The sequence below is a fragment of the Chaetura pelagica genome, unplaced genomic scaffold, assembly GCF_000747805.2.
Source record: "Chaetura pelagica isolate M959 unplaced genomic scaffold, ChaPel_1.0 scaffold67, whole genome shotgun sequence".
Classification (NCBI taxonomy): Eukaryota; Metazoa; Chordata; class Aves; order Apodiformes; family Apodidae; genus Chaetura; species Chaetura pelagica.
In genome coordinates this window covers 5132770-5153473 of record NW_009954107.1, presented here as the reverse complement: position 1 = coordinate 5153473, position 20704 = coordinate 5132770, and the positions used below count along the sequence as shown (strand labels likewise).

The window sequence follows — 20704 nt, the reverse complement described above, 5'->3', positions numbered from 1 at the left end:
AATGGCTGTGATCTAAGAAAAGAATTGTGTTACAGGGTGCCAAAGATACGAACACATTTATAGAAACTTTGCTTGCTCCTGAAACTGAACATATGTAATTTTTTTTAAAAAGGGCCTAATTTCTTTTCCTAAAGCAGGTGTGTGTTAGTTCCCACATATTCAGGCATGTTTAAAATTATTCAGATCCAGAAGAGATTTTAATTAACTGACAAGGATTACAAATAAGAAAACTCATTAACTGAAATGGCTATATTGCAAGTTAATCAGTCTGCATTATGATGGATGTAGAGGTACAGGTACTACACACAGGGAAGCACCTGACTACATGTATGGGGCACATTCCATGTGTTTTCCCAAGCTGTAGAGGAAATAAGCCTACAAAACCTAGATGTAGATGTCTAAATCAAACATCCCAAACCCTGGGAAGCTCCAGATCTAGGGCAGATGGACATTAATGAGATCAACATCCCCACCTCTATGTCAAGACTCTCCAACATGCAGCTCAGCTGGGTACCCACCAAGCTGCTGCCAGTGTCAGCCTTTTATGTCCATAGTATAAAAATACATAGAAGATCACTTTCCTTAAAGATGTTAAAGAATTCTTTGGAGGGGGGATGTTAAAGAATGTAGCTCTGTTTAGTATACTCTACAGGCTAGACTCATGCCTGAGAAGCAAGATAAATGTTAAAAAGATAAGACCTTCCAGTCCTAACGGGAGACCTAGGAAGCCTCATTTTTCTACCTGACCCAGCCACTGCTTTCCTGGCTGTAAAATACTTTGGATTCAGGGAGAGGAATGGAGAAACATTTGAAGTTTAACAGTCCACAGCCCCGTAGTTGGTGCATGTATGTAGTGTGTGGAAGGTATTCATCCCATCTTCAGCCTGATAAGATTTTAACACAGAGATCTCTCACCTCCTAGGCTAGTGCTCCCACAATACAGTAGCCCATAATGGTCTCACTTCTAACTGCAATGAAGAGAACTTGAATTAAATTTGTGGTTTGTGACTTAACTTCCCTTGCACTTTTTTTGACATAAGTTGTTATGATTGAGTCCTGATACCTCAACAGTGCCCAGCTTTGCACTGAGAATAAAGGCCTACATGGTACAGAAGAGAAAGTCAAAACGTGGACAACTGAGCGAGAAGGTGCCAGCTCCAAGTACAGATTTAAAATAATGGAAGATGTTGCTACACAAGAGGAGGAACAGTTTTGCAGCCATAAGAAGTGAGACGGACGAAACACAAATGGGAAAAGATTAATAAGGCTTTAAGGGAAACCATTACATTGTGGCAAAAGCCACAATACAATTAGGTCAGCTATTCCTTAACTGACCAAAATGAACTCTTTCAGAGGAGATTCAGTCTGTACAAGCAGTCTATACCACTACCCAATTTCTCTAAAGCCACTTATTACCAACTGCTAAAAACCTCTGAAGTTTCTTTACTATGGGCACTCACAGAAATGTTCATAGACATGTACAATGGTATAAATAACTAGATTCATTAAATGGCACTCGAAAAATGTAGCACTTGATAAACTTCCCTGTCAACAGACAGGATATAAGAAACTACATGCAAGAAAAGCGAACAGATCTACTGGTAGCCCCTAACTCTAAATTCCCAATCCCTTTTAATAAAGTTAAAAGTTATAAAAGTTTTAGCTCCTAACATTTTTGTGACCCTTGTAATGCGACAGAACACTGATACAAAATATGAACATTACAATATCCATTATATAATATATATTTATATTTTAATATATTACATTTATTTCTACATAAAGAGGCTATAAATACTGTATATGCCTTATATTCATGGGTCCCAGCATTTGACATTATAGTAAGTACAAACAAAAAACCCCCCCATTATAAAAATACAAAAAAGAACTCAGTAGAAATAGCTTTACATTTTAAAATCTTGTAGCCTGTGTTGTGTCTATCAATAGAGCTCTGGGACTACAAGAGCACAGGTAAGAAGCTGTCCAACAATTAGTCACAATCTCATCACTCAGAAAAGATCAGAGCTGCCATGAAACCAGTCACGGATTCTGAAGACTACATAAACCAAGATCTCTGCTGGTGCAAACAGACTTGGAGTTTGCAAAGTGAAGGAGTCAGACCTACACGAGGGAGGGGGGATGAGATGAGAAGGTAGGGTGCCCTTAGGATGCACCAGGACCACAGGGCTCCTACAATTCTAAGGTAGATTACATTGTCCTTTCTACCAGTTGTAGAGGCTACCCCAGAGGTGATTCAAAGCCAGGGGCATTTTCCACAGTTGTTTCAGTCTAGCTCAGGAGCAGGCAGATGACCTGCATGGGCCAAGGGTGCCAGAGAGAAGAGGGGGTAGAGCCACCCTGAGGCTGTCCCCAGGGGGCATGCACACCCCCAGCACCCATGTCCCATCACTTGGATTGGCACTCTGCCTCCTCCTTGCTAACCAGCCTCACAGGGGAAGTCTTCCCAGGAAATGCATAAGGTCTGGGTACAGCAACTTTTCTTCTCTGCCAAGGACAGAGACCATCACTCGCACCTATATTTAGTCCAGCCTATGTTTAGCCTCGGGCCATTGGTGAGTGCCAGAGCCTTGAGCTGGATGTTCCTTTTTTTGTTTGTTGAGGTGCAAGCAAGGGATAACTCTGAGAAACAAGAAGCCAGTGCCGTGCTGTTTCCTTCCTGGAGTCCAGTCACAAGGCGACAAATAAGCAAAAAAAAACACCAAAAAAACAGGGCTGTGCCCTTATTTCGTACAACCAGGAACAGTTGAGTTGAATACTGTGCCACTGCCTCACTGCCTGCATCAGACATGCTGGGCATGTCACTGGGGTCCCAAAGGCCACTACACTGCCTCTGCCATCGGGCTGGCACAGCACCCACACACTGCAGCCAGGACTTTGCACCCTCAGCTGCCAACATCTCTCAAGAAGAGTGTCCCACAGCTTGGCACGGTGCCGTTTTGCTGCCAGGTGCTTCTGCAACCTCTTTGTGAAAATAAACATCTTTTCTTAGTCACACAGACTCAGTCTTCCTATACATTAAACCTGAATACCAGCAGTCCAGACAAGGAAGGCACCATCCCGGGGGACCCGGAGCTGCAGCTCTGCCCTAGAGCTGGGGGGAGGCGAGGGGCACGGGGCCATCGTAGCCCAGCCCGTGCGGGCGGCAGAGTGGGGGCGAAGCCTCCTGGGCACACAAGAGTTCAGTCTCCTCACTGGAGTAGATAGTGGTGTCCATGTCATCCGAGTGGTACCCCGACTGGTACCCACTTGTCTGGTTGGAGGTTTCAGACATGACGGACTCATTGCTCTTGCTGGGCATCAGCGTGCTGTGAAAAGCAAGCAGAAACAGAACTGAGAGAGATGTGGAGAATGTCTTCTGGAGGGCAGGTGGGAGATTCCTGCCAGCAGCTGCTTCCATCACAGCAGCAACCGAAGCAAAATGGTGCACTTGGCAAAAATGGCCTAAAGCCTTTTTAAACATGCATTTGATTACAAGGAGAAAACTTTTTATATGCCTTAACTGCACTAATGCATTGAATAAGTATTTAATTTTATGATGATACAAGGAGTTAGACTGAGACTGCAGACGAAATGGAGATAAAAATTTGAGAGGCCTCACACATTTTGGCTGTGGTGCAGTCATCACTGCAGTATACCTTTATTTGCCCTGAAGTTGTCCTGGAAAAAATAATTCCTGAGAAGCTCTCAGAGAGCATACGTGAGGTTCTAGCTCCATGAATACCACTGTGCTTCCTGTGAAGTGCACAATGAAACCCCTGTACAATGTTCTCTAAATACAACCAGGTACATCCTGAAAAGAGTTAAAAAAAAAAAACAAAAAAAACCCCGCTCTTTGTCATTGCAGACAGGCCCTCACAAATACACTCAATTGTGTGCATTGGCTCACAGTGAGGGATGAGCTTCGAGGGGTGGTTGATGCTTTTGCAGTTGATAAATACAAGGCCTTTCTGCAGTTTTTGTTCCTAAGTCCAACAGCTGCATTATGTCTTCTCTCCTGGTACCAAATGCAGGCATAGAGTGCATAATTTTCCTTTGTGTTTTTACAAATACAGTAAGAAAATATTTTATCTTCCAAAAAGTTTTACAAGCCAATCTTCTGACATACCACAAGCAAAAGGTCATATCCAATCTTATGTGCAGCCTGAGCCTTACCTAAAGGGTATTTTCACTTGTTTATCACTCTCTTCCAATGTCTTCAGCTCTTCAGATGCAAGAACCATCCCACTATCTGTCTGGTTTTCCTGCAAAGGTATTAGAAATGTATTAAATCAAAAGGAATAAAAAAACCCAAAACTACAAAAACAAAAAAGAAACCCACACTGAAAAAGACATCAAGAGAAGGGAAAGACATACAAAAAACAGACAAACTCACCTCCTGAACAACTTTTACAGTGGTTACCAATGGGACATCTTCAAATGTTTTCACACTCACAGGGCGACTTTTTCTTTTGCTACCTTGTCGGTACTGACTGGAAAGAGAACAAAACAAAAGGTTTTGTGACCACTATCCACAACTTGGCTGCAAACAAGGACAATGATATCAGAATCCTTTCATCTCTCTGCAGAGAACTTAATCCTTTTGTCAAAACAAATTATGTAAACCTCAAAATATCCATTTATTGAAAAGGATGACCAGCCTAGAAAGTGGTAAGTTTCTGACCTTCTGCTCCTGACAACCTTGATCTCTGAGCAAACTCTAAGATGGCTTTGAGAAAACAGCTCCTTTCCTCAGTTACACTGGAGGGCTCCACTTCCTGCAAGCTTCACTTAGAAGTATAATAAACAGAGAAACCTGGAGGACAGACATGTGTCTCTTCCTTTGGACTGCACTTCTGAGACCCCTGGCTGGACCTAAGACAACAACAGCAGACTCAGCAGACTGCCGCCCTTAAACTGTGGGGATCAGGACAGGGAGTGCTACATCTCTCTTGAAGGCTCTTCTCCAAAAGAAGCCCTCTGGTCAGGATGACATCCATTAAAAATATTGGCAAAAAAAAAAAATTGACTTTCATGGAGATACAAGTACAACAAACATGACAGCTACCCTCAGCTTTCTGTCTAATTGGATATGGAACAAAATGGATGTTGTCCCAGCTTAAATAGGACAAATCTATGTTCCTAACAGCTAATGAAGAACAAGCCTTGAAGTTAGAAAAGAAACTTGCATCCACTTGAAGTGCAAAGCTGGAGGCAAAGATGAGCATCATTCATTCCATTTCCCAGCTTTGAGTAGAGCTATGCTGAGCCCTGCCAGTCTCCAACCAACATTTATTTGAACTGATGGGGCCTTCACATGTTCCCTGAGTAGCCTGCTGAGGTGCTGAATCACATTTTAGAACATTTTTCAAATATTAAACCCAAGTGTTTACTGCAAATAAAATTTGCTCCATTGCTGGAGACACAGAATAATTAATTGGCATCCTCTTTTGAGCAAGTTTTCCTATATTGAAAACTGTTCCTATGTTCCTTTTCCATTTTATCTTCTTAGATTTAATAGAACCAGTTCTTTCAAGATCTTTGCACCGATCATGTCTTCTGCTTCTGTTACTCTGCAATGGTATCTAAAGCACTTCCCACCTAACCCTGCCAGGATCAAAAATACCTAATGGACAATCTAGTTCACTCCTAGACTATCTGACCTTGAACATTAAGAAGCAAATTCCACAACTTTCCTTCATAGTCTTAAAGCTCCCTGTGTGTTTGTGTTTAATTGTCCACACAGGCACAGAACTACATGGCCAGGACTAGAGTGACCAGGTTGGTGAGGACTGGGAACCCCAGCTTAGTGATCTGAACAGCCTTCCAGATATGGGAGCCCTGCTTCTGCTCAGCTCAGAGAAGATTCAGCCTATATTTTCCATGTGGGCTGCAATGAATAAGACCTTCCTGGTTAAGCTAAGATCCTGTGCAAACAGGACCAGAAATAGTGTGCAGGCAGAGAGGCCACACATGGAGTTTGACTCCTGCCCAGTGGCAGTAAGGGCTCAGCTGACATCCTGACAGTATTTCCTGACGTGTCTGCATTTTTAAACAGATTGTCTCATTAAAAAAGGGCCAAAAAAGCCCAACAGACATTAAAAATCCATCTTCCTTGCTACCCACCAGACCAATTATTCTCTCTAAAAATGAAACTTAGGTTTGTTTGACTTGATTTGTTCTTGACAAATCCATGCTGGCCATTTTTAGTTACTTCATTTTTCTGTAGGCATTTACCATTATTCACCTGATTGTTTATTCCAGGACTGTTCCTAGGATTCAAGCTAACCTGGTTTAAGGGTTACTCATTTTCTGTTCTTTCTCAAAAAAGGCATTATCTTTACCTCACCAGGCTGTTCTTAATGACAACTGCACATCTATTTCCTAAGCCAAAGACAACAGATGTTAGGAGGTCCTGCTTATTTTAGTTTACCTCAGTCACCTAAATATTCTTTAATATTCTCTGTGTTTTCTCTGTGTTTGCTCTTCCTCCTCCAACTTTGATTTAAATATTCTATTTGTCAGCCTCTCTTTATAGTACTATTGTGAAGAGGGAAAAAGACATTACTGAACAGATCAGTCTTTTCCACTATATGTACAGTAAGCTACCAGAAGAGAAGAATAAAGCCCTGAACATGTCTTAAGCTTCCCACTTTCCCTCCCCTAGCATGGTCTCCATAAGCGTTTTCTCACAACCCCGTCACACTGTAAGACAAGAGAAAAGAGGTTCAAAGTATCTTTGAATAGTTGATGGGGAGATTTTACTTTTGTTCATAACAGGAAGTGGTGACCAGGAAAAGCCATATAAGAAGTATTAGAAGCGGAAAAGAAATGTGATGTGTTCAGTGTTAAATCACGGCTTTTTGTCTTTTAACTACTTAAATTTTGTGCTGTCCCACTACTAAAACACAGGGTTGAGAGTTCAGCTCTGGAACCATCATTTCAACTGTACTGTGAAATACACTATGCCTATCCAGGGGACTATCTAAAAATGTTGTCCTGCAGTACCCAAAATCATTTGGAACTCTAGAGGATACAGCAAAAGCAGTGAGGGAGAGGGCTTCACTTTGTGGAAAACATGTAAAATCTGCCAACAGAGTCCAACCTGCCCTGATGGTTGGATCCAGCTCCTTCTTTCTCCTTCTTCTGAGATTGCAGCAAGCAACCCAGGGCTCCCTAGCATCAAACTGGCTGAATTTTATCTTAGGCAGCACTGGATGAGAAAATGCCTTTCTACCTTACATCCTGGGCCACCAGAAGTAAACAGTGGACAAAAAACAATGAGAACACTATTTAGGTCACATTCCCCTTGGCTATCAATTCATGGTCTAGCTACTAACATTTCACTGCAGAAGGGCAAATGCCTTAGAGGTTATTAATGATAGATCTATTACCATTCTTATTTTGGGGAGTTGCAATACAAGAGAGTGAACAAAACTGCATTGGACTGGGAAAACTTTGTATTAGTTCTGATTCTTAAAAACTAATTAACAAATACTCTTGTGTTTGTTTTGGTTTGTTTTTGTTTGTTTTTTTAAAATATGAATACAAAATCTTGAAAGGGTAGCAAAAAAAAATAATTCAAACCAACCACCAGCATTTGAGGAGCTAAGAAACTAGTTTTTGCCTACAAAAACTCTACAGATTCATTCTTATTCTTATCCTTATGTAGAAGGTTAAATATGGACCAGGCAGCTGAAGTTTCTTCCTTTCATTTTCCCTGCCCCCAGCACGAATAAAACCTGCTTGTGGGCCCCAGTAGGATGTCCACCATATAAAATACCTAATTCCTGCTGTGTTGTCATATTGGAATTTAGGATCACAGACTTCCTCTTCCTCCCTACAGGAAGCAGGTGAATTTGGGAGAGAGAGACCCGAATCCTCTTCCATATTCAGCGATACTGACAACGGAAGGACAACGTAGTCTTTACCATCCTGTAGAATATAGTGAAAAAATACAAAAATTAAATAAGGATACAGAGATACACAGATATAAACAGCTGCACATATGTACATGGAAAATGCATCAGCCCAACAGAGCTACCTCAGTTGTTTTAAGCAGCTGTTTTTAAACCAGCCTCACACAAGCAACCTCATTAAAAGAGGGGAATCTGCTAAGAGCCATTGCCAATACTTTTCAATTAAAAAATGAGATTTATACATAATGCATACATTGAACTTTTTCTTAATGTCTTTGAAATAAATAAAAAAAAAAGTTAGTAATGTTTGAATTGCAATGACACAAAGAACATGGTCCTGAGAGTAAAAAAATCACCGGCAAATTAAAACTGAAATTGAGATTGAGTTGGACTACAGCATATGAAACATAAAGCTGAAATTTAGTATAAGAAGTAAATGAAAAAAATAATTAAATGGAGATAGCAGAAAAGGAAGTTTTCTATCAATACTTTGGCATCTAATTATGTGAATAACAACAGTAACATTGCTACAATTTTTTTTTTCCACTCGTTTACATTTCTGCTCTAAAGTATGAAGAGAAAAAATGGTTTATGCATATTTGGGTATTGTCTACCTATTTATGGTCCTGTAAGAAAACATTTTGTACATTTCCTCTTTTCTCTAATTTTTTTTGCATTATCTCTTATCTACAGTATAACACATGTATAATTAGCTATTAGTCACCAGACAGTAAATCATGTTTGTCACAGGACACTACAGTTTATTACAAGAGTCTAAATCATCAGTAATCCAATGGCATTAGGTTATATACATAAAGTATGTTATGAACATAGAAGGAAACATTTTCTACTGTGAGGGTGGCTGAGTAATGGTACAGGTTGCCCAGAGAGGCTGTGGAGTCTCCATCCCTGGAGATATTAAAAATCCACCTGGATATGATCCTGGGCAACCAGCTCAAGGTGCTTGGGCAAGGATTTGTTCCAAAGGTCTCTTCCAACCTCAGCCATTCTGTGGTTCTGTGATACAAAAGATTCAAGCTGCTCTCTAGGAAGAGGAACAAATTCTACCCTTTCTGTTTTGGTATCTACAGAAGACAGGTAATTCCCATTACTGCTCACAGGTTGGAAAGGGAGAACTAGTCTAATATGAAAGCATGTGGCAAAATCCAGCCTTCTTCATCCAAGTACTCACAGCTAGTGCCCTCACCTTGTCACATTTGTGGTGCATGAAAAGGGAGCCTTGGGATGGAGAACCTGGGAGAGAAGCCCATGTACCCCACCTGGAAGCAGCAGGCTCTCTTACCACAGTGCCTATACACTGGAAAAGTCTTAATACACTTAACTGCATGGAGCTGCTGACAGGCAGCAAAATGCCTGTATGTGTTTGTCTTTTAGAAGAGTCATTAAAAACACTGCATCCCATGTTCTCACATATGCTGATATCTATCTTTGGCATAGTAAGATCAACAGGAGCTACCTGATGAGACACCTCTGTAGAATTCAGAGAAATCAGCAGCACAGCAGGGAATTGAGCCTGTGCCAACAACTCTCCAGCAAGACAGCTAAGTAACCACAGCAGTAGTGCCATGGGAAGCCCTTGCTGGCCAGGCAAGGTGGATTTTGGTTCCCACATCAGACCTCTGCAGTCTTTCCTTTCCAAGTAATTCCTCTCTCCATGTTGCCTCAACTTCTGGTCAAAAATTTCAGAAATGGAAGGAGCCCAGGCTCCCTAAAGGCTCCAGGTGACAGTACCTGGCCATGGGTTTTTGTGGTGGCTGTCAGGACAGGCAGGGCTCAGCTGGTTGTTCTAGCAACCAGAGAAAACATTTCATGTACCTGACGGACGTTGGCTTGCAGTAAATTCCCCAGGTGCTCCACCAGCTCTGAAAAAGTTGGTCTCTGCTTGGGATCTCCATGCCAGCAATCCAGCATTGTCTGGTACCTAGAAGGGCAAAGGCCATTTAAATATTAGTGCAAAGAAAACATCACCTAGGTCTTGCTCAAACACCTGCTATTATTGCGGGGTAGATGTGGGCAGCTGCTGTTTCTCACATTTCTGGCGTCGTATAGTCTGGTGCTCTCATTCTTGTTCCTTCTTTTAGTCTTCTGCAAAATTCCTCATCAATTTTCACTCCAGGGTATGGTGACGCACCTAAAATGAGAGCAATGGTAATTTCAATGTATTAGACTCTTAAATTCTGGGATTAATTTTCAAACAAATAATTTGCTATGGCCTGAGTTAATAAGGTAATTCAGTATACTTGGATGTGCAAACAATTTATATTTATGACAGCAATGGCAACTGATTGACTAAATGAAACACAAAATCACATACTGAAATTATAGGAGCAGCACTTCAAGTCCTTGTTCCTACAACTGCATCTTTAAGGAAATTTAAGTATTTTATTTTGGTGGAGAAAATAAACAGGAAATTTTCAAGAAGTAAAAAAAAACAACAACAAAGGATCCAAGAACACTTCGACTGTTTTCTTTAGACCATGTTGTTTAAAATTTAAGATAGCTCAGTAAAATTAAAGTGACTCACCTAATGAAAATATTTCCCACAGGAGAACTCCAAAGGACCATACATCACTCTGAATGGTATATACTCTATCAAAAATGGTTTCTGGTGCCATCCATTTTAGGGGTAGTCTGGCCTGAAAACATTTCCATAAACAAAAAGGTATCAAAATGTAGCAGAACACTGAATTTTCACAAACCCATCTAAGGTGAAAAAATAGGCATCCTGACTGTATTAATTCTCTCTCAAACAGAGAATCTGAAACTTACATCTCCTTTCCTCACGTAATCTGGGTCCTTGTAGATGTCTCGAGCCAAGCCAAAATCACAGATTTTGACCACGTTATTGTCTGACAAGAGGATATTACGAGCAGCCAGGTCCCTGTGGATGCACTGCAAAGAGAAGTAAACAACTTCATATGCTGCCTGTCGTCACAGCTCCGTCCACAGGGTTGATCTCTTTCACATATGTGCTCTCCTACCCTCAAAGGCCAGATAATTCTCAAAATCTTTTAAGAAAAAGAAACCTCAGCACCAACAGTTACTGATTTCAAGTGCTTTTTTGATGGTCACAACTGATTTGGCTCAGGGAGACTTGTGTTCCCAAGTCCAAACATACATCTGTTTATCCACTATGCAGAGTGGGCCTTTGAAGTTAGCTAATTAATTATCCTAAGAAGCTGACATGAAACAGCTTCAGATCTGATTACCTTTAGATTTACTTAAGTTCACTCAAATCTGTGTACTTCACTCTCTCTGAAAAACATGCCACTCTAAAACACTGATTTGATTCCAACACAAACTAATTTTGACTACAGACAAAAAAGTCCATGCCTTTACCTATGCAGAACAACAGCTTAACTAACAACCCAAAGATTTCAAAACTCAAGCTTCAATAGCTTGAAGAAAAAAAAAACCAACAGGCTCTGAAAGTGGCTGCAGATTTGCTTCCAGACCTAGAAGTACAGATCCTGGAAAGCCATTCTTTTATATATACACACCAGCCAGGATGTATAAAACGTAGACAAATGTATACTTTTAGAAGAGACTGAAGTCTGCTCTTGAATACCCAGCCTGCACTCCAGAGCAGTGTTGTATTCCCTGCTTCTATTTCCTTTTCCTATTTATAAGTACTTTTTGTTTCTATAGAACTGCAGATGATTCCTTGATCTTTCTGGAATTTACATCCTTCGAAACATTCACTGTATATATTTAGGATCAAACCACAGAAAAGCACTTCAAGAAGGCCCAAATGCAGGTGAGGTGTTATTGACTGCCAGAGTGTTTTTGGCAAGAGACCCTCCAAGGAGTCTTCCATGATATCTCGTAGGTGAGTATTGTCTGTCCTATCACTGCCCTTCCAATCACATTGCACAAGTTGCAAACTCTTTAGAGCAAGCTCCCTTACTCTACTAGCTTAAATTCAGTTACCAGGGTTTTGTCCCTAATTCCTTTAATCGTCCTCACACGTCATCTCCCCTTCTTCAATTACTTAGTCATTCTTCTGTGAATCCACGACCCATAAGCTTTATACAGATCACTAACATTTGTATCAATAAATGCATGGGCTGTTTCACTCTGTTGTATTCATGATTCAGGTATGTCTTAGGGCAAAAAGAACATGTTGTGGATGATTACTAGTCCAAAGATTAACATGCAGTTTCCTTCTGTAGACCTACACCACTATTTCCTGCAGCCAAATAAATAACATGTCACTCTTCCTGAGAAGTTCCTTACTTTGCGTGAAGCCAAGAACTCCATTCCCCTCGCCACCTGGAAGCTATAACAGATGAGGTCCTCCATGGTCAAAGGGTTCTTGCAAAGGTCTTCAGGACCAGCTGCAAAGAATCAGACGACAGTCAAACATGCCCTTTGTTACCAATTTCACCCATAACTGCTTCTTAGGTAAAATTCCATTTTAACCTTATGCCACATTGAAGTGGAAGAGCAAACTAAGCCCTTTTTTTTTTTTGTCTGTATAACTATGACTAACAACCCATTTTATACCAAACTAGTTCATTGTAAAATAAACTTTAAGATCATAAGTTATACCCCTGGCTTCCTTGCATATTTTCAGAGTTCTCACCAGTAGAAGGACTTGTGAAACAATCCCAAAAGAAAAACAACCAAAACTCAGCTCACAAGTTCCTAGGACAGGAAAGGCTTGCTATGGTTCCAGCAGATGAATTTGGAAACCTATGAGAGGGAGGCCCCACCTAGTCCTTACAGGGGAATATGCCACAGGAAGAAAAGACTTGGATTTGGCAGGAAGCCCTGCTAACTTAGGGTAGAAGAAGCCTAACCTCATCCTCTAGTAACCTGGAGGAATAATGTACACAAGTACCCAACAAATATACATAGGTATTTATTTCTTGCTGAAATAAATATCTCAGTGATTTTGCTCAGCTCTTGATTTTACAAAGAAACCTACCAAGAACTAGAACATTTGTCACTCAGACCTTCATTTCAAGGCCTGTTTTAGGTCTACATACTTCTTAAAACACCCCAGCACTGAGAGTCGGTGGTTATACCAGAGAGCTCTGAAAAATACCAAAATGGTGTGGAAATGCATAAAGTGCATGCCTGACATTACCTGTTAGGATCACATTGAAGCCACAAGATCATCCTCCCTGTTAATATACTAATGGTTTTCTTTGCATTAAATGATTTTAAGTGAAAGTAGAGGGACAGGCAGTTGAGCTCTGGCCTCCTCCTGCCCTGTCCGATCCCACTAATTGCTGAAATCAGCAGTCTCTGAGACATGTTGGCAGCACTGAGCACTTTGTGCTGTCTCTGCCAAAGAAGAACATGGCAAACACAGCAGTGAAACTGCTGCAGAGGGTATCTGTAACTGGGGGAGTCTGTGAATGAGTGGATAATTCAGGTTTCCTGTTCCTGACAGACCACCTGTGCAGCAGGAAGGAAAATCTCTCTGCCAATAAGCAGTGAAGCAGATTGTGTGACATTTAATTTCTGGGTAAACACTGAGAAAATTCAGTTATCATCTTGGCACACCCCTCTCTGCGCTCCCTTCAGAGTTTGTGCTCTGTGATTTTCCCTGAAGACACTAGGATGTTAAATAGATGGGTTTCCAAAAGGCAATGCACTAAGAACACATCCTTTTCAGAGAGACACCTGGGGTTGGGCTGAGGGGTTTGGGATGCTGAACTAGACAATCCATAGCTCAGGAGCTTTGGTTACCCAGGAAATACCCTGCACGCAGTTTTGAGAGGCTCTGGAAATCACAGGGTCCCCAGTGTTCCTCATCAGCCCCCACCAATGACAGCTGCTCCAACACCAGGAAAAGACATATCCTACCGTCCTCCTCTTCCACATCGCTCAGGGACCGCTCCTCCACAAAGCCAGAGCTTGCTGAGCTCTGGCTGCTCGTGATGCTGTCTAGCCGTCTCTTCAGGTCTGCAGAGACATCACCAACATAGTTCTCCTTCCCCTGCCGAAACCTGGCACTTTTGGTCTAGAAATGTGAGGAAAGGGTAAGAGAAATCTGAAGCAGAAAGCATGCCAGAATCTTCCTCAGGAGAGGCAATGACACTTCCTACGGCCTGTGCCATGGGCCCCACTGAAGGCAGGGAGGGCAGCCCAGCACTGGTATGACTGGCTCCAAGCCAGCTGGGGCACCAGGCTGCTGTGGTGACAGCACTAAGAAAACCCAGCCCATGGTCATGCAGGCTCACCAGCTTGAGCACCCTCTGCCACTCCATAGCCTTTACCCTGCTCTTGCACCCTCCCAGCTGTCCCTCATCAACATATCTACACGCTTGGGAATAAACGCACACTGAGGAGCTGACTCCCCAACCCCCCTGGTGCCCATCACTTGTGAAGCATGCATGGGTGTTGCCAAACCCCCTCTTATACTCTTGAGCCACTTTGTATTGCTATGGCTTTGCCTCCCACTGCTGCGAAGACCCTTCTTACTAAACCTCTACATTGGCCAAAACCCTAGTAACCCTCAAAAACTGATTTATGTCCCTCTTCCTCTAAGCAACCAAATGCCTCTAGGGAGGGTGCCAGCCCTGCAGACTTCCTCCACCATGTTTCCATTTTCTCCTGCTTTGGTTTATGACTTCTCTCCCCTGGAAGGGCTGTTTTTTTCCATTGCTGATTCCCATCTCCATCGCTTGTGTAAGCAAGGGTCAGCACCCTTGTGAAACCCTGCCTCTTCCTTCAAGGCCTCTCAGATATTTGTTTATCCTTTTTACCTCACAAGAGGATGCAGTCAGTTGCTTTTGCCAATATAAAATAGTAAACAATGACTCCAAGGATAAAGAAAAATAAGCCCTTGGAGAAGTGACAAGCAGTTTGAAGAAGTTCTTATCTAAACATGACAGCTGCAGGAAGACTGTAGTTCAGGTCTACCAGCACAGCAGAGCACAGCCCAGGAGCCTCCCTCCTGGTTGTGGATAGAAAGGGTAGGATCCCAAGCACAATGCTCAGCACTGTGTACATGTAGCCATGTTCACCATCCTGCAATCTGAACCTCAGAGGAGATGAACCCTCCTAATCCTCTCCAGAAATCAGACCCCGTCATAGAGGCAACCAGAAACTAGTTTGTTTGACAATGCCGATCTCCATCCCAATTCACCCTTGCAGAGGACATGGAAGGTGAAAAGCTGAATGTAACATGAGATGTATCACTTATACAAAAAAAAATTTATAGCTTGGTTCAGCAATGAGCCAAGGGGACAGCAGAAAGAATAATCACATAAAAGAAGATACCTATGCATATCTGATGGATATATACACTGAGCAGGGAGTTTGGTTATTTAAGGCTGTCTGGAGCTTAACTAAGAAAGGAAAAAATTCAGGCTGATAATCAGAAAAAACTTCCTGACAGATACGGCCAAGTGTAGAATAATCTGCCAAGGGAAATAGTGGAAGCCCAGTTCCTTTGCACATTTTAAGCTAACAATAACAAAAAAGCTACATTGAAGGGGCCAGGGGAAAGACTAGGTGACCTCTGATGTCTTTGCTGTCTCTCATTCCCATGAGAAGTACTAGCTATTCAGTGTCCCCAAGGATTGCCACTGCAGGCAACACTAGAAACAGAAACATGGTGTGCAGAAAAAACCCCACCAAATCAAACATTACGCTGTTAATCTTGACTCCTTACCTTGTAGGGGACAAATTCACTCCTCTTGCTCCGTAGGTAAGCTGACAGATTTCCAAACTTGCAGTATTCCACGATCACCATAAGTGGGCCTGTAGAACACATAAAACAATTGCTTAGAAAGATCTTTTATCTCCCATAGCATAATTGGTGGCTAGAGATACATACATTTCAGAAAGCATTCTACTACCTGGAGGATTTTAACAATACCAATAATTAAAAAAAATATATAATCAAAGCAGGGAAACAATTCTTTCTCTGCTATATAAGGAAGGAAAAGAAAGGACATGCTTTTGAAAATCACAGGCCTATGTTCATAGTGAAAATGTACAGTGCTGAGCTTATACTTAAAGTGTCAGTATTTGCAAGGATGCAACACACATCTGAATGAACTTCAGTGCAATTAACCACTCATCTGCAATAAAGTACACACATGATTATCCACACATTTTTGTGGGGGTAGTTTAAGTACTAAAAACTTAAATTAGGAATCCAGTTTCAGACACAGTCGCCTTAATGTACTGTCCAAATAAGACATTTCATGCTCAAAGTGCTTCATATAGGTGTACGCTGCAATGATAAATTTCCATCCCTGGTTCCAGATACTGGCCATGTCTACCTTATTATGGAATAAACAAGGAAGGAAATATTTATGGTTTATGTTTCCTTCAACTACTGCACTTGTCATGGAACTTTACAAATGAAATTCTGATCCCAAAGCAAGCCAACAAGTCAGCTTCCCTGAAAAATTATTACTGAGTTACTTTACATGGAATTTCTTCCAAATTAGCATGCAGTGCTGGATTTGTTAAACAAAACATCTGTCCCTGGTTATAAAGTAAAAATAGGTTAATTCAGCCAGAGCTGGACTCCCAATTTCAATCTCCCCTCCTACATACACACAGAGGCACACAAAGCCCCTCCAAAGCCAGGGAGGGACAGTTGGCAGTTGCACTGTAGCTGGTGACAAGAATAAGACCAACTTGTTAAATCTGGTAGTAGACTCAGTCCCAAAGTCTGTTACACATGGGGTGTCCACTACAAAAGTGAATCTGAGATTCAGAAAAGCAGTGATAGAACAACTACAGGATGGAGCTGGCTGCAGAGCCCAGGGCTTATGAGCCATTATTCCACCTCTGGACCTGCTCACTCTTACCTGAATGTCTTTTTAAAAAATGAAGATGATTTCTTCCAGACCTTAATTTTGAAAATCAATTTTCTATGCAGCAGTAATGGCAGAAATAGGGTTTTCATTAGCACTTTTTCAACTTACCTCCTGGCTTTGTGCAGGCTCCAAGTAAATTGACAACATTGAGATGATGGCCAATATGAATGAGGATCTTCAGTTCTGACATGAGTGCTCTGTGCTCACTATGGGTTGCACCCTCTGCCGAGGTAAAACAACACAGATCAGGAGCATCACAGACAGAAAGCTTTTCCCCTTCTCTACATTATTTTACTTTTCCAGCCCATCTAGTGAGAAGTGTTGTTGGATCAGCTTTGCTGCAGGGCACTGATGAAAGCTAGGCATGTGTATGACAGGGTTGGTTTTACTCTGCTTTTAAACATTTTCCAAAGTTTGCCAAGGGTTGTATTTCAGAACAGGGGCACAAACAATCCAGATTAGCAAACATTTTTCATCCTACAGACCTTTTGAGCAGCTTTTACTCCACCGTTTGAACCTCTCAGCCAAGAAGAGCTAGAAACAATGCTCCTTAACCTTTTCTGGAGTCCCTTCCAAGGGTCCAATGGGCCCACAGACTGGGAGAGACGGAGCCAGGGTCAAATATGCCTGACCATGCAGCCTCACCAAAAGCCTGGAGATATGGCTGGTGTCCCCATCCCGCAGGGACAGAAGAGGAACAGGATGGAGTGAAAGTACTGGGGAGAGGGGCAGAGGAAGCATCTTTCTGCAGGTTGCCTGAGCACTAGGAAGATGGAGGGACAAGGCTTTTTAATTTATATTGTCATTACTGCATGCTCATCCCATTGCAATGAGTCTGCAACAGGCTTGCCTGTGCTTGCCACTGCTCACACTGTAATGTCTGAAATCCCCCAGCTTTCCCACCCTTCCTCCAGTATACCACAGGGTGGGATACAGCCTCTGGCTGCAGCCAGCCCCATTTTGCTGTCCAAGCTACATCCTCCTCAGAAACAGTGTCTGGGAACTGAAGCTTTCAGCTTTCCTCTGGTGAATATGAAGCACTATAATATGATTTAAAGCGAGGAGAAAGCTGTTCAAAACTGTAACTCATTTTGGAGCGTGCCTAAGCCATTGTCTGAGACTTGCAGAAAGCTCCCTACCAGGCTGCATAAAGCAAAAATGGAAATGAGCAAATTGCTTGCAGAAGCAAGTTTTATTCTGAACATGAGTAGATCCTTAAAGCAATGGCTAAGACACCATGGGTGCATTGCTCCCATTATCAATGAGGTAAAGGCAGGAACTTTCCCCAAGCACTGCTTCATGACAGCAACTGCTATGCTAGACTTGTATGCATCATTGGTACAAACATTTTGATTATTTTCTACCTATTGGTTATAGGACCAGCAATTATCCCTATATTATACATTTCAGGTGAAGTTTTAGTCATCATTTTTACCTTTAAGCATTTTGACTGCCACTGTTTTGCAGGTAGCAGTTTTGTCGATCCCAAATGCATCTGCTTCTATGACCTGGCCAAAAGCTCCACGCCCAAGAGGTTTGCCTTGAAGTGAGAAGATGAACAAACTCTGCTTTATTTTCCTGCCACAGTGGGCAAAACATGCAGCAAATGTAAACTGAATTAATATATTGGACATATATAACAGAGGACTGATAAGAGCGAGAGGACGCATTATATCCTATGGGACCAGAGAGCCCTCCCAGTGGTCCTGCATCAAGGCAGCCCCATGGCAAGCCAGGACCTGAAACATCCCTAGGACAGGGCTGCTGCAGTACCACTGAAGGGCTCATGCAGTGAAGACACACCTAGCTTTAGCCGGTCTCTGGGAAACTCCCACTTGCTGGCATCATACGGGAGCCGTTCACAGTGCTCTTCTATAGGGACTTCATCAGGATCCATGATGATTGACAAGTAGCCAGTCTTCATGTCCCCTCCGTTGGCCTGGAAAATGGTATTAGTTGTAGTTGTAGAGATTTTTTGCTGGCAACGTGCAGGCAAAGTGCCATTTTCTCACTTTGTAGTGTTTCACCAGTTCCCAGAAATGCTAAGCTACCATTTTCCTACACCATGTCATTGTGAGTGTGATTATCAATAATTACTTGCACTTTTTTTTTTACTTTTTTTTTTTTTTTTAATAAACAAAACCAGCTGAGACATTTTCTCTCTTGCAAGGGCCTGTTCAATTAAAAACAAATTTCTATGTCCCCAGTTCTAGACAAGAATGTTACGGCATGGAAAGACAAAATGTGTCTGTTGATTTAAGAACAATGGAAAGAAACAACACAAAAGGCCTCAAGTCAGCTCTCATTTGTCATGCAAGACCAGTGCTGATAGGATAGTACAAGAGATTTTTCATTACCCGTTTAACGGTCCGGAGGATGATTACAAGAAGCAGCCAGAAGAACATGGCAATCACTGCAGTGCCAACAAGGATAATGAGCTCCAGATTTGTTTTCTCCTCAGCGCCTGGGAATAAATAAATGAATATCTGAGTGATAGTTGGAAGCATATTGGTTTTGTTCATTCATTAAAGTAGAGAATGGAGGTCCTTGTTCTGAAGGTTCGTTTTAAAAGTGCAACATGGAGCAAGGAAATGAAAGCAAAACAAAAAGCTTGGGTTTTTACATTGGAATATTATGCTTAGTTTTGTGTTGTTTTACACACCACCCCATTTCTTAGCATCAGCTTTGTTCTAAGGACAGTATCTGAAACTTTGGTATGTATAAAAAAGTAAAATCTTACATTTTAAAATGAAATAATTGTTTTGGAAAACTCAGAACTAATTACTCTTTCTCCAGAACCAGAAACCCTGCAATATAGTAAATAAAGTGCTGTGAGAATGACCCAGAGAACAATCCCTGTCTTGTCTCTTTACATGCTTCAGTTGGGGCATAAAAACACAGTTTTACAAGAACATATGAACATAAGGTCTTATTTACACCATCCCTTTTCAAGTAAAATAGCCTCCAGCAGATACTAATTGAAGATCTATTAATGTATGGGAGCAGCTCTCTTCTTCAGCTCCCGTTCACCGCATGATGGTCCTGTATTTCATCCTCAGTACCACACAGATTTTCCTACATAGTTGCACACTCCATTGCATGACCCCAAAGAACTGCACTATAAATTTATTGGAGTTAAATAGTATGTCCTACACAGATTTCCAACTTCCATGGAGATATTTGCCACATCAGCTGAAATCCATATTGATGTCAGCTGCAGGTAATTTCCACCCCATGTGAATATGTTGCCCAACATCTTAATATCCTAATGGGACCTATAAGAATAACAGGATACTGCTTTAATTACCTTAACAGAACAGATCATACAAACACCCTGACTTACAAGACAGAGGCTTGTGAAGGACTGACTAAGTTTTATAAATGTACTAATGTCAAAGGCAAGGAGTTTTTCGTTCCAGGCTTCCCATTGTGACTCATGGTGGAAAGCCCATCATGGTTCCAACTACTCAGACTGCAGACTTAACCGCTTGTTAGGATTTATTGTTACCATTGCGACTTGTATTTCAGTGTGCCACAGTAGGACTGGAATAAGTGAGAGATGGGTCTACTTTCAGAGCTCAGTGGACTAAGGCTGGAACCCCCTAACCTAAAGCCACTACTTGTTTCTGTCATTGAAATGGGACAGCAATCACAACAGCCTCTCCTTCACTGTTTTCCTTAGGCACTGTGACAGCAGTGACATAGTTAAAAAAGTTACAACTGTTAAAAAATATAGTACTACAATATGTTACCAAGACAACAGAGATGCCCTAGGTTATCTGCAGGTTTAGGCATAGAGGTTGTATAGGTTTACATATAATATAGACCGACAGTTTTCTTTGCAACCACAAGTAAGACAGATGCAGCTTTTGTTGAAAAGCACTAAACAACATTGTGGAGAAGAATGTGTCAGCCTCAACAGCTGGGATTACAAGGGCTGTGACAGCACCCACTTTGAGCTTGATAGGAACAGTC

General features: G+C 41.8%; 1 protein-coding gene across 1 annotated transcript in view; it reads right to left on the bottom strand.

Moving 5' to 3' along the window:
• Positions 1-3106: 3106 nt before the first annotated feature.
• Positions 3107-20704, bottom strand: part of KDR (kinase insert domain receptor (a type III receptor tyrosine kinase)) — a 30204-nt gene continuing 12606 nt past the window's right edge. The window contains exons 16-30 of the mRNA XM_010002527.1: positions 19087-19193; positions 18533-18668; positions 18165-18269; positions 16838-16951; positions 15568-15656; positions 13755-13911; positions 12174-12274; positions 10707-10829; positions 10462-10573; positions 9969-10068; positions 9753-9858; positions 7781-7932; positions 4394-4490; positions 4174-4262; positions 3107-3326 (exon numbers count right to left, since the gene is read on the bottom strand). Coding sequence (XP_010000829.1) covers positions 3107-3326; positions 4174-4262; positions 4394-4490; positions 7781-7932; positions 9753-9858; positions 9969-10068; positions 10462-10573; positions 10707-10829; positions 12174-12274; positions 13755-13911; positions 15568-15656; positions 16838-16951; positions 18165-18269; positions 18533-18668; positions 19087-19193 — 1808 coding nt within the window. The remainder of the gene's footprint in view (positions 3327-4173; positions 4263-4393; positions 4491-7780; positions 7933-9752; positions 9859-9968; positions 10069-10461; positions 10574-10706; positions 10830-12173; positions 12275-13754; positions 13912-15567; positions 15657-16837; positions 16952-18164; positions 18270-18532; positions 18669-19086; positions 19194-20704) is intronic.